The sequence below is a fragment of the Aplidium turbinatum genome, chromosome 6 (genome assembly GCF_918807975.1).
Source record: "Aplidium turbinatum chromosome 6, kaAplTurb1.1, whole genome shotgun sequence".
NCBI lineage: Eukaryota > Metazoa > Chordata > Ascidiacea > Aplousobranchia > Polyclinidae > Aplidium > Aplidium turbinatum.
The window spans coordinates 19,140,906-19,155,849 of record NC_137477.1 but is presented as its reverse complement, the minus strand read 5'-3'; the positions used below and the strand labels follow the sequence as shown (position 1 = coordinate 19,155,849).

The 14,944-nt window shown below is 39.0% G+C and overlaps 1 protein-coding gene across 2 annotated transcripts; it reads left to right on the top strand.

The window, feature by feature from the left end:
• The first annotated feature begins 656 nt into the window (after positions 1-656).
• On the top strand, positions 657-11,000 carry LOC145772079 (ADP-ribosylation factor-binding protein GGA1-like). 2 transcript variants are annotated; one of them, XM_082583896.1, is made up of 14 exons: positions 657-756; positions 1,594-1,678; positions 2,674-2,848; positions 3,304-3,427; positions 3,758-3,909; positions 4,322-4,495; positions 4,883-5,102; positions 6,346-6,486; positions 7,603-7,763; positions 8,021-8,100; positions 8,333-8,616; positions 9,063-9,241; positions 9,617-9,727; positions 10,131-11,000. In XM_082583896.1, exons 1-14 carry the CDS (start codon positions 714-716, stop codon positions 10,242-10,244), a joined length of 2,043 nt encoding a protein of 680 aa, XP_082440022.1. In that variant the 5' UTR covers positions 657-713; the 3' UTR covers positions 10,245-11,000. The 2 variants fall into 2 exon arrangements, 1 of the variants encoding a protein (XP_082440022.1); XR_014289279.1 differs by lacking the exon at positions 9,063-9,241 and having other exon boundaries at positions 10,131-10,268.
• The last annotated feature ends 3,944 nt before the right edge of the window (positions 11,001-14,944 follow it).

Here is a 14,944-nt window from a genome sequence, read left to right as displayed (position 1 = left end):
GACATCCAAAGTGGCTCTCTGTGACCTTTGTGCATTTGAAGTTTGTGTATTAGTTCAGTTTGTTTTTATTTCTGACCATCACAACGAATAAAAACAATATAATATATGACAAACATAGGTAGGTAGAAGTTGTTGTTATTTCATTGTTTTGTTTAGGATATGGACAGCTTAGTCCTTGGTCTGACACAAATAAGTAAGAATAAAGGCTAGCATATTGATGCAATACTGATGTGATTAACTGTGAGAATCTTTAGATTGAGACATCTTCCCTTCTTTGAGATATTGATCATGGCAGTTCGCATAGCTTGCTTGTACAGGCTTTGAACCACTGATATAGGCGCGGTCACTGAGATTGACAGAGTGAAGTTTCCGTGTGTTATTGTCTAGTGAATTATTCAATCCACTAGGTGCTATTGAATGAAGAAATGTAGTCCTTGAAATGTATTGCTCAAGCGTATACCCCACGAGTTAAACCAACACTGCTTGATCTCAAAGTATCTTTGTTCACAAAGTCAGGCGCTTTACCAACTGAGATGTTGTGGTGGACTATTGAAGTGCCGTACCGAGAGTTTCCTATGGCATATCCAGCTGCAATAATTGTCTTAGTTGTTATGTCAACTAATAAATTTTCTGTGTTAACTTTTATTGCTTTTTTAGTTGAGTTATTTAATATTGAGATATCTGCTGGCTTTTTCATTTAATAGCCTGACTGAATGGCTGCTATTGATGACGGCGAGACTCTGGAATCACTTTTAAGTAAGAATTAGACATAGGCTGTAGCTGTTGTTAGAGATAGAGTAGGCTACTCTATGGCTTTGATATCATTGAGAAAAAACTACTAATTGTATCCCAACTTGAAATGGTTGCGGTATACCCTAGTTCAATTTGTTTTTGTGTCAACATACAGTATCATAGTTGTTGCACGATGTTTATTAGCTTGATTGGTCAGTCCCACGTTGACAAAGTTTAATGAGCACTTTTAGAAATGTTTTCATCAGTTTTTTCATACCATCTTTCAGTCAAAAATATTTGAAATTTACCCAAGTTGAAAACATAGTAACTATACATTCTTCTGGTGTAATTGTGCTCTCACTAGATATTGCAGGTTATAAATTGGAAATCAGTGGGCTATGAATCAGACTTTGCTGATTTTTTCAAAAGCTCTGATCATGATGACCAGTCATATATGCCTGAGCGCAGTATCAGTACCGGTATATATATATCATATAAAAAATCCCATATTTAAAAAATCATAAATTTTGAAGTCAAGTTGGAAAAGAAATTTCAAAGTCATCAATCATCTTACAAAAATAAACCTAAACCTAGTTAAAACCTTGCAAAATATTCTTAAATCCTAAATAATTTCAACTTGTAATTGTTTTACTAAATGGACAGATTCTTGATTAGATTTCTACATAGCACAGCTTGGATTTAGTATATGCATATTATTAATGTCATGTTATGAAATGTTTATATTGAAAAGTTTCATTTTTGTTACTTGATTGCTTGCGTATAGTATTTTACTTTCAATTTTGGTACAAATGTTTGTAGATTTAACAGGTAACGTAAAGACTGAATCATTAAAATCTTTAGATAAAGCCACCAGTCCCCTCAACAGAGAGGATGATTGGGAGTACATCATGGAATTCTGTGACAAAGTAAACTCGGAACTTGAAGGGTAATGTTTGTGATATTATTTTGTAGTCTTAAGTCTAAAAATAAGCGATTTGTCTTACATACCGTACCATTTGAAACATGAATTTCTAGTTATCTAGCACTAATGAAGAAAACCGTGAATGGGACTATAACAAATCAAGCCATTGGATGTGCATAAAAAGTAGCTGATAAATATTAAACTTTTTTTTGGTTGTGCTCAGCAATTTATGCAAACTGGCTTCATCCAGCACGTATTCTGCTGAAACCGAATGACACAGGACTGTGTTAAAGCTAGTGCAAGTGTCCAGCTGTCCATGTGTGGCAACTGACTTCAATAGTGATTGGTGACCTTTTGGTCTTTTGCTGCCATCCTTGTTCAAATTATTTTTGTTTATTGTGTTCTTGTATATTTTTGTTTATTTGCCAACAAAATGAACTGAATTGTGATAATGTAAATTCCTTTGGATATTCTTGTGTGTTGACCAATAACAAAGGGGTGTGGTCGTTAGTGCAATAAAACAATGTTAATATGTTGCAACTGACAGTAGTTGCCATGATTCTCCTACAAGTCAGCAGTTGTGAACTGAGCTAGCGACAACTGAGCAAGTGACAACTAAGCTAGCAACATTTCAGCAAGGGGCTGAAGTTAATAAATGATGAAACTGAGTAAGTAACAATTGAGCAAACCATAACTTGGCATGACACAAGTCAGCAAATTGAGTTTGGCAAGTGATGACCAAGCAAGTCGGATGTGAGCACGTAAATCTTATTTGCTGACTTGGTAGTAGCTGAAATGTAATTGCTGAGTTGAAGTACTTGCTGAGTTGCCGTATGCTGTGTGGTCTGACAACCAGTTGCCATATACAGTATTAAATAAAAAAACAAGTCTATTTTATTTTATAGTCTACGCATTATAAATGCCCTACGTTTAAACAATACTATGCGATGTTGCATTACGATAAAATTTAACTTTAATACGTTTCTGTTGTGGGAATATAAATATGTTTTCTATTTCAGTGCTCAAATCGGCACCAAATTGCTAATTCATAAAATCCAATCACCCCAAGAACGTGAAGCATTGCAAGCACTTTCTGTTTTAGAAGCCTGTGCTAAAAATTGTGGCCAGGTTTTTCAAAATGAGATTGGGAAGTATAAGTTCTTGAACGAACTTGTTAAGCTTGTGTCACCAAAGGTATAGTTTGAATACATTGCTATGATCTCACAAAGCGTATGTCACACATTGCAGAACTGTTGCATTAATACAATAATGTATCTTTTAACATGTCATTAGTATTGTACAATGTATATTGTATATACACTTTCTATTGCTACTGGAACTCTGTGGAATTAAGTTTGGATGCTGTTATGACTTTTTCACTGTTTTGTGATAGACAATGAAAGCTATCCCGGACAGTAAATTAACCGTTTTTTACATATTTAAGGTCTGCAGAAGTTGAATATGTAAAAACGGTTGATATTCAAAGTCTGCAGACGTCGTTAAATATGTAAAAAACGGTTGATTCAATGTAAAATACAGTTTTGCTGTATGGTATACCACTGGTATTGGAAGCCACCATTTTGTTTGAACAACAGTTTATGTTGCAGCTTGGTCAACAATAACAATATATATAACTATATATATTTTAGTATTTAGGGACACACACTACAGAGAAGATTCATCAAAAAATAATTAAGCTGTTGTATAGCTGGAGTATTGAACTGACAGAGCAAACCAAAATCAAAGATGCTTACCAAGTGCTGAAGAAGCAAGGTATTGGTTTTCACTTTCAACTGTTATTTTATTGCTTTTTCTGTTCAATAAAGACTCATAGATATTTTTCCAAATTTCTTGGATGAATTTCGAAACTTGATGAAAACTTGATGAAATTCGAAATTTATATTAAACTGTGTCAAAGGCTTTATTTGTTTTTTTTCAGTTTGAACTCACAAGGAAGATAGAAAAATAGGTTAATAATCGTTGTTGAAATATTTTTGAAAATATTACAACAAAGATTTAGATGCTGTTATCACACCAATAAAGCAAATATTGAGTCTTTCACCAGTATTGATTGGACTATTTCAATGCCATGTTTGTTTTCAGGCATTGTTAAAGCTGATCCAAAGTTGGTCCAAACTCAAAGATCCCTTTCCCCGCCACCCCCACATCCGGACCGGGACACATTATTTGATGATGAGGAAAAGAGGAAGCAACTTGATAAATTGTTAAAGAGCAAAAATCCAGAAGATTTGCAGGTAGTTACTATGACAACTAGCTCAGCTGACGCAAGCTAGAAAATTCAATAAAATTAATCTATTCAAAAAAGCTTGGCCGTGATTAGTTTGAATGACTTACCAGCATTGTCAAATGTTTAATGCAGTACTATTTCATATTTTTTTTTCGCTGTACTTTATTGTCAAATCTTTCTCATGAAAGATGTGGGCTGAGAACATAAAGGATGACAATAAGCGGTGACGTAAGACTAACACTAACCCCCTGGATGGTGATGAGTGGAAGGTAAGGAACTAAGGATGTGCCTTGCCAGACCCGTCTTACCCCAACATCCGGGAAATGAAACGGGAAAAAAATAGGAAGATGAAAAATCTCTTATATCTATGTCATATGACTGTCACTTTTCAACCGTTTGTTTCTATATTCACTATTCAGGCAGCCAATTGCTTGATAAAGAGTGCCGTAAAACATGACGAAGAAAAAATGGAAAGACTTTGCAAAATAAATGCCACCGTTGAAGAAGCGAATAACAACGTGGCATTGTTTAATGAAATGCTGAATAATTTTAATCCAGATGACTCAGCAATTGTGGATATGCAAATGATGAAGGTTAGTAGAGTTACAGAATACAATTTTGTGAGTGTTTATCGAGTCGAAACTTTTATTCTTTCAATTTCCTGCTTAAACGAACTAACATAGCCTACTACGGCTTGAAGTTGCCTGGACGGTCTGCGCGTCTTGGATAATGAAATCAAGAACCGGCTGCTCTTTAGTAAGCTTCCAGTGTAGTCCGAGAACATCATGAATCTGGGATGGTAAAAAGATAAACCCTCGTTCCCAGAGGCTCACACAACGAAGAAGAACATACTACGCACTCTTCACTAACTTGTATTTGAACATATATATATTTGCAATGATATTTATTATCTCCATGTACTTGGAGTAAATTGCATTTCAAATTTGCATTTCAAGCTCACTGTTTGTTTCAACTTATAGGAGCTTTATGAAAGTTGCCAGAATCTTCGTCCAGCATTGTTCCGCTTGACCTCAGACACTAACGACAACGAAGCCGCATTAATGATGATACTTCGCGCCAATGATGACGTCTCCAAGGCCATGCACTTATACGAGCAAGTTGTTCGGCCTGTGCTGAACACAGTGGCCAACAGAAAGGCGGATGGCGCGACCAATCCTAATCCACAAGAAACTATTACAGGTTTTGTTTGTTTATTTCTATGAACCCTTCAGAATATGTGATTACAAGTCCATTAACATTCAACTTGGTAGATTTATGCACGTGCAGCAAAAGTAGAGTTTTGAAACAGTTTTTTTAGCTCTTCATTTGTGGAAGTATTCATTTTTGTTGTCGCGTAGAAATTTTCAACGAAATCTAGCTTTTTAATGTAAAACATTTTTGGTATTAATTAACGTAAACTATGTTTAAGTCATCGAGCTGTTGCTTGATTGGCGCTAAAATAAATATGCTCAAAATTGAATGAGGCTGTTCACCAGGCATTTACTTAAATAACATGATATACGTTCTTCTGGTGCAAACTAAGCTGAACTATCACAAGTACTGTATGTGTATAAGGTGGCCTGCGTCCCACACCATTGAACAATCTCCGCATTCTCGCTGACATCCAACCCGCTGAGCTTCGTCGCGAAGAAGCCACTCTGTCCCTCGGTCGACGGGCACTGGAGCCTAACCACATTTTCCACCACAAGATCTCTGCTCTCCCAAACGAGCACCCCCGTCGACTGAAATCAAGACACCCATTCGTGCCAGCCGCTCAACTTCTTATCAACGAAGCTGATGTATAAGACATCTCTGCGGCTGCTTGGGCGGACCATAAATGGAAGTCAACCGCCACCAGACTCTATTCGTTCATCCCCGACGCCGACACACGCCCCATCGGCCTAACACTACCAAGACAGGCATGGGTGCGCCTCAACCGTCTCCGTACGGGCGTCGAGTTTTTCCGCTCAACCATGCACTAATGGGGGATGGCCTCTTCCTCCTTCTGTGAATGTGGTGCCGAGGAACAGACCGCAGACCACATCATCAATGACTGCTCCATCTTCAAGCCACCTAACGGAGTGGAAGGTCTGCGTGTCATGGATGATGAAACCAAAGACTGGCTGCTCTCTAGTAGCCTTCCAGTCATCATCATCATCGTCGTCTGAGCTTCTGGGGTCGAGGGTCTATCCTTTTACCACCCCAGATTCACAATGTTCCCGGACTACACTGGAAGGCTGCTAGTGTAGTCCGGGAACATCGTGAATCTGGGGTGGTAAAAGGATAGACCCTCGGCCCCAGACGCTCACACGACGACGACAGATGGTAATCTGCTATTATTCCGACGTTTCGTCAATCAGATACGACTGACTTTTTCAAGGGCTAGATCAGGTAGTGACTACCTGTGTTGTTCATTGCAGTTATCTTGTATTTCGGTTTCCAGAAAACAATCCAACGCCAAATTTACTGGATTTATCCGGATTGGACCTGAACTCGTCTACATCACCAAGTAACGAAACTACCAATAACGTCTTTCAGTCTTTTGAATCATACAGCCCAACCAGTGGCAAGCCGCCGGTAAATGGTATGTTATGACGTCGTAAACAGTCAAGTTGGAAATCTTTTTCTAATTAAATTTGCCACGTGGTGGCGCTAAAGTGTATCCGGAGTTATTTTGTAGCGTTTGCGACCAGTTTGATCATCCACATTGGCGTACACTTAGACCAGGGCTACTCAACTGGTGGACCGCGGTCCGAATCCGGACCTTCTGGGTGCTGAAGGTGGACCTTAAGATTTTGGAAGAATAACCTCATTGCCACGTTTCAGGGCTTATTTAAACAGATTTCTACTAGGAGGAAGACATTTTTTCTTTGATTAATGATTATCCTAGTTGCTGGGGGGCTTTGACTCCCAGACTCCCCAACACTTTCTCAGAAATCCAAATCGAGTTACATTTTACCTAAAAAAGTGGTTTGGTACAGATGATTTAACTTTTGTGGTTGCGTGGGAAATAAATAACTTACTTGCAGGACCGCTAAAAATATTCAACTCGTCAAACTGGACCTTTGTTAACTTTAGTTGAGTAACCTTGACTTAGACTCTCCATCTCCAGAAGGTTAAAACATCGCAGACATATACCCTTGCCCACTGAAGGGTGTTTTGTATAACCATTTGTTGTGGTGAAGCTTGAAGAGTAAACATAGAAATGATCGCAGATTACCACACTACACATCAGGTGGTTCTCAACACAGTTATATTGTTGCTCCACAAACAATCTGTTTTCTTCTAACTTATTGGCTACAAATCGTAGAGTATTTACTTCGTGAAAATACTGTTCGTGAAATATACAAGTCGACGATTAAACCACTTTTGTCGTTCATGTATTAAGGACTGGAGACTAGTTCACCACAAGAGGTTAAACATAACTTTCTCATGCAAGTAGACCTGAACATTTTCGAGAATCAGCACATTGCTTTCAATATCTAGCGCTGACTTTGCCTACAGTCAGTAAAAGAACGACGAAAAATTGTAGCTTGATACCCAGTAATTATGCTTATATATGTTATTAATTAGTAAACAGTGAACATTCATGTCAAATGCTGTAGTAATTTTTCTTAATACTTTACCTTGCATATGTTAAAAAGCATTGACTAATTATTATTGTTGACCAGAAATCTATGATGATTGTCTGAACACCCAGGTGCTCCCCCTTCTAGTGACGTAGACACGTTGTTGGGTTTTATGCCTTCCGAACCTGTTGTTCCACCCGCCACCGCACCAGTGTTTCCCACCTTCAATTTTGTAAATCAACCTCCCAAGCTGCCTGCACCTCCGCAACGAAATCAGCAAGCAAAGTCCCCTGTGAGTTGTCACTTCAAGTCTAAATAAATTCAATTAGCTGTTAGAAACTGGAGCGAAGGAACCAAACAAAAATTGTGTTGGATGCAAGAAAGTGGTGGCTTTTTATTTAAATTTAGTGTCTTTGAAAGAACATTGCTATTCGTTAAACTGCCCAGTATGTTGGGACATCATATCATGCTGCAGACCGTAGATGAAATTTTAAAACCTTCACGATCGTGTATTTAGCTAATGTTTACTTACACAAAGTGTCGTGCCAGGTGTTGGCAGATATTGGAATTCTGAGCAGAGGTTTAATGGAGAAAAATCTTGGCAGTAATTCTTCCGGAAGTTCATTTTCGTAAGTTCTACAGTTTCCATGACTACAGCCGTAACTTTTTGAGTAATGTAATGTGACGATGTAATTTAAAACAAAATCTATGTCGCATGTGGTATTATTCTAACATGTTATGCGTCATGCTGTACTCAACTCATCTACGTGAAAAATCTGAACGATGAGCTCTGTGGGGTGCAAACAGTTTCAGCACCCTCGGTTACTCGATTTTTCATTGTTATATTTTTTAAATTCTCAGTACCTCTACCGGCAAGACAGTCCAGATGACCAAGAAATCTTTAAACGAAATGAAATCCCAACAATCCACACTGGTCAATCCCACCAACCCGGACACCATTTTTGGTTTAAATTTTCCTACAACCCCGCCAAGTACACTACCCTCGCCGCCTAAACCGCTTCCCTTTTCCGCCGAACTTATTACTGCGCCGACGAAAGGGTTCCTGCAGGATAACGCCACTGCACCTGTAATTCAAGACACTTCATTGGATAATGTATCTGTAGCTCTTGAGACCATAAAACCAAGTAAGTCTCATACGCCGAACGGTTCGGTTTGTTTTTACACGCCGACATAGCAGAGGTCTAGAAAACAGTGTAAGCAATAAAACTGAATTACTGAACACCAGAGCTACTGCAGGACGCTGCATTAACACAACAAAATGTTTGAATTTATAATCATTGAACGTTACACCTCTTTCACAAGATCATCAATTTATGCAGTAACTTTGTTGTCAAGTAGCCCGTGTACCGGCTACCTTGTTTTTTGCTTGATCTATTTGACAAAAATATTGCGACTGGTGATCTGCATGCATATTGAGGAATGACGGAAAATATTGTTCTTCCACTGTGGTACCGCCAATTTCGGGAGGCAAGGCAGCTAACCTCCGTGCATGTCATTGAGTGTCTCGCCGAAACCCTGAATTGAAGGCTGATTGAAGGATATCACATAGTTATTGTCAATACTTTTCCAGGCACTTTCCCTCCCATCACAGCTTACGACAGTAATGGCATTCGTGTTCTGATCCACTTTGCGCAGCAGCAGCAGCACGCCATTCCGTCCCGGTCTGGTATCCTCGTCTGCGTTGTGTCAATACTAAGCACGCGTACCAATGCCGTCAAAAATATTACATTTCAAGCTGCTGCTCCTAAGGTTGGTTTCAACCATTAAAGTTTTGCTATTCAGACGCGATGGGTGTCGTCCATTCAACTTTTAATTTCATCACCTGGTTTTGCCAACGTGAAAAAAGCAGGAACGCGAGGGTTGATCGCAACACTTCAAGTCAATATAACACTGACCAATGTTTTCCTGAGCTATTGTGACATAAGTTTACTCCGGATATGAAAACTCGTATCTCTAAACAAAGTGAGATCTTTTTACATCGCTTCACCTTATATTGACGTAAAAAGAACAGCTTGGAAAATTGAAGATGGCTGAAGCCGCAAGGATTTTTATGAAAACACGATTGCATTGTTTACCTGATTCAAATGGTTTACCCTTCACCGAAAGTTTTTCATTTTTTCTTAGGTAATGAAGGTGAAATTACAAACCCCATCAAACGTGGAACTTCCAGCATATAACCCCATATTTTCATCACCCCCTATAACCCAAGTCATGGTCATAGCCAACCCTGATAAGGTAACGATTTTTATTGAAAATAAGGTTGTTTAAATAAAGATGACACCCCAGCGGGATTAAAACCATTGTATTGCGTTTAGTCTTGATTGACAACAAATGTCACACGAGGTGACGATGAAGAAAAAGCGGCGTCGTATAATTTTATTTTTATGATTATTTTTTGCATACCTGCTTTTGTTTTTAACTGCAGACAGTGCACACCGTTTCGGCCTTCCGGCCTCCTCAGTGCAGTAGGTACACTGAGTATGGCCACGGAGATTTTCATGCATTTTTTTCAATAAATGTGGAATAAATAAACGTCAACTCCATTGTGTCTATTAATTGTGTGTGCTCAAAGAATTTAGGCCATTTCGTTGATTCGTCCATACCATGTTTACAACGTCGTGCAATGTTTCCTTTGCAGAAAGAAGTAAAAATCCGCTACAAACTGGACTACAAGCTAGACGACCAAACCGTGGTATCAGACAGCGGCATCATATCCGGTTTCCCCCCTGTGACATCATGGGGACAGTTATAAGGCTTCTGGACCTACCTGCACCTCATGGGATTACCCTCCCTTTTTTGGAGGGTACAAAAACGACCTAATTTTCATATTTTTATCTTTTCTGCATCAGCGTGTAGCCAAAACGTTGCCTAGCAACACAAACGCATGTTGCTAAGCAATAGGAAATTGTCTTATTTGACCAGTTCTTGTGTATGTTTTGTATGTTTATTTTTATGAAATGATTTTTAAATGATTGATTTAAAATTTAATTAAAATTAAAATTATTTAATTTAGAATGATTTAAAACAACTTTTAAACAAGGAAAATCCTCCCTGACTTGACTGTGACATGCGACTGTATTTATGGCAGGAGACTTAAAGGCATGCCTGAAGGTGAACATGAAGATTGGCTTCTATGCCTTGCAGTCCACTTAATTTAAATCTACAACCACTAGGCCTTAGCCTGGATACGACAAAGTAAAAGCTGCTAGCGAATGAGAAAACCCCTGTGTCTGTTATCCAGTCCGAGTCTAGTTTCTTGAAAAAGCGCCAAACGAAAACATAGAGGAGGCAGCGAAGATATTAGATATTTAACTTTTTCACAAACTGAACCTTGTCCGCATGCGCCTGTCTCTATGGTCTGATAAACCATTTAAACCGTTTCATACTTTTATTTAATGTACTCTGCTTATCCGAAATATTGAAATATTTAATGTTGTAATTCCGCTTTTGTATGTGCAGACTATCGCTGTTTTTTTGTACTACCCCACCAGCAATAAACCTAATCCTACGTAAACACACTCACTGCTTCACGTACCGTAAGATAGTTATTTTTCTATGATGCTTAATGAAGGAAACAATGTATCTTCAATCCGTCACAGTTTGAGGCAGGTCGCTATATAACGTGGGACAACATGTATGGATGTCTTGGTCGACGGTCGTATCTTACTAAGTCGATGCACATGTCTCTTCTATGATGCTGGACATGGAAGTTGCCTTGTTGAGCAATCTCCTGCGTTAAAGAGTGGTGAGTTCATGTGATCGATGATCGGAAGGACGGTTGGCTCAATACGCACCGGAAGAAAAGGGCGCTTCATGGCGTACTTGAAGATGAACCCGCTTTACCGTTAACTCAGTCAAAATTTTGTCCACTCGGATACGGTGCAGTTCTAAAAAATATCTCGAAGCATTACTTTAAAATCGAACATCAGGCGCAACTATAAGTTATCCAGCAGTCGAGATCGTAGGTGATAATTGCGAATTCAGCACAAACAAGTCTCTAGCAAACACCACCAACTGGGCCAAGACAGGCCCGGATTTAGGAGGGGGCAGTTGCCCCGGGCCCCCCTATGTGGAAAAAAATGTGATTTTGTGTTATTTTTTTCCTTTTGGCCTTTAAAGTTTCTGCAAAATGCTGTGCAGTACTGGACTGATGCTACTGTGGATGTAGAGATGGTTTTTCGCGCCGTAGACTTGAAAAAAAATTTTGCACGGGGGCCCCCGATCTAAAAGTGCCCCGGGCCCCCCATCAGCTAAATCCAGCCCTGGGCCAAGAGACGACGCCTGATTAGAGCCGTTGAGAGGATATATTGAACTCAGTAGCCTACCAATGAGATCCTTGGGCCCCCAAATTAAGACATTTATAAACTCACTGTATTCAAAGAATACGCTGTGGTTTCTTCATTTTACCAGGACCTTTTCATAATTTCAGCAACTAAAACAAAATCGTGAAAGTTTCGCATAGCCTACCTGTTGGTAAAGGTTTACAGTACATAGTAAAGCTCATACTGGTTGGTGAACTTTTATGCAAATTATTCAACAGGTAATTGTAAAAAAGCGCTGTTCGAGCACACATCTTGGAAATGAGCTATTACTTGTTTTGCCCTTACTTCGCCGCAAAACCGGGTGTTTATCCATCGAGCTATGGGAGCAAATAAGTTAATCAAAATATTCTTGCAGAATCACAAAAGAACTGAGTGCTTACGTCAAGTTGAAATACCGTAGTTTTCCTCCCCTTCAACAAACAATAGATCATAGCAAAGTCTGTTACATTAAATAAATAAAAGGGTTGTCGATAAAGTCCCATTGTGCCCCATTTTCTAAAGCAAGAACTTTTTTTTCTGGTCCTCATAAGAAAAGCATCAATAAAAAACACAATGCTGGAAAGTTAAGATGAAAGTAGATTGTTAGCTTATACTTCATATCTACACAGTGGCGCTCTTGAACTAGTTGGTCTGGATTTAATCACTTTCTTTGCATAAAATCCGAAAAATACCCCACCAAATGAATGCAGTGCTTTTTAAATTTTGCTTCAGTGGTATGCGGATGTTGTAATTTTAAAGGATGAAAAGGCTGACTATACAAACATGTGGTGGTGAAAGGTGGCAATTTTTTGAGACAGTTTCTACTGATACGTACAATTGTAAATACGATGAGGACACTCTAATGCAGAATTCAGTGACTGAATATGTGATGATTAATATGAATTTATTATTCTGATTTATGCCTAGTTCGGTGGCCCACTGGAAAACAGTGTCATAGGCTTAGCCTACCACTAACCCTAACCCACCGGTTGGGAACCACTGGGCTACACTAAACAAAGCCATTCCGCCACATTGTTGATGCTTAACAGCCTTGCAACACTGTGACGACAAATAGAGAGAGAAAAAGCACTTGGTACCCCATTATAGTGTATAGTGTTTAGGCAACAATTTGAACGACAGTTAAAATATAATCAAAATTATATTATGTCTGAGGATGGTTTATTGAGATTTTTAAATGTTAATTTAACATGTAATGAAATTCTGTCTGCCTCGTCGTCGTCGTGTGAGCGTCTGGGGCCGAGGGTCTATTCTTTTACCACCCCAGATTCACGATGTTCCCGGACTACACTGGAAGGCTACTAGAGAGCAGCCAGTCTTTGGTTTCATCATCCATGACACGCAGACCTTCCACTCCGTTAGGTGGCTTGAAGATGGAGCAGTCATTGATGATGTGGTCTGCGGTCTGTTCCTCGGCACCACATTGACAGGAGGAGGAAGAAGCCATTCCCCATTGGTGCATGGTTGAGCGGAAAAGCCCTACGCCCGTACGGAGACGATTGAGATGCATGTTCAAACTAATTTGACTATATGACTCCACTAAACCTTTTCCACATAATTGTTGTTCATATTATATTGTCGAGTTAATCAGAAGGTTCACATAATTTTGTAGGTGTAACAAAAATGAAATTAACATTACGAATATCGAAACAAATTTATAATGTAATACATTTTAACAGTCGTCCAAATTGTTACGTAATAACTATACAAACATCACAGCACAAACCATTTGCCACGCATTTGTGGATAGCTGGATCCAATATTTGGGGGACCCTGTTAACCTGTTTTAGTTCTTTCCGACAGAGACAGAGTCTTTTTGTCAAAGAAATGGCGAGACCTTATGACAATGTTAAATACGAAGCATCAAATCACTTGTTCTTACAGACTTCAATGCTACGGTTTGGTCGAGCGTTTTCACCGCTTGCTAAAAGATTCATTACGTATGCAACTCCATCCAGAAAAGTGATGAAAAAACTTACCAAATGGAAAATTATGAAGCCGGTCTGCTTGTTGCTGTTGGCATCTTCGTTTGACGCCTCCAACTACTAGTATGTGATTGGAGACTAACCTTGTTAAATGTTGTTTGCAATTCAAAATAACGTCAAAATTATGCTAAGTTTTTAACACAATTAAAAATAAAAAGAATTTTATAAATGCAATCGGATTCATAATGTATGTTTGGACAATCAGCAAAACAACATTTATTGGATTGAGTAGAAAATTATTCTTAAAAGTTACCGTATTTGATTTCCAAATGGCTTTAATAGCTGTGCAGGTTGCTAGGTTCTCGGCATGTCATCACGCTTTCCTTCCAAAGAAAGCATGTACACTTGTACAGTATGAAAACTGGTGGCTTGAAATATGATCAAGAGAGTATGTTTTCTAGCTCTAGTTCTAACTGTAGGAATGCTAATTAAAGGAGAGTTGCAGACAATTTACGCAATATTCGATCATTAGCCTGGAAATTTTAGTTTTAAATAAAGAAGGTATCATAATACTATCCTGTATCATAACAGCAAGTATTAGCAGTTCGTCCTAACAAATCAAATCTATGAGATAAGCGTCCAGCTTTGGAAACGAAAAAACGGCAAGATCAAGCAAGTCTGGTTAAAATATTGAGTGCGCTTAAGCAAGTAGCCTACTTCAAGGACTGCTCTCCAATCCAGGGTTTCCGAGAGGGGGCAAGTTGGGCAACTTTCCCCCCCTACTCAGCGGCTACTGGTGAATGAAATCACATCAACTTCGTGTCACTGAAACTTCATTCTGTCAATGCCGATGATCTCGTCTGAGGTAGTGATTCAAAGTCTCCGAAGTATCTAAAACTATCGGGATTAAGCTTAGAAAATGATTTTTCGGCCACAAACAACATTTCCACGATCAATGCACAGCATCTGCGATTACTCTCAAAGTTGTGCATTTGAAAATTTAAGCACTAGCTATAACTGCGATCGTTTTCTAGCGCGAGGCTAATTTTTACAAACTTGACATTAAGTTTGCACGTTAGCATTGTCTCGATAGGCTACAGTTCTTTTTTTAAGGCAAATTGGCCACATAATGTCGCCGACATTAGGTTTTGGTTTGGGCAGGGGCGTTGACCGGGGGTCTAGGTGGTACTTTTGGACCCGGGCCCAGA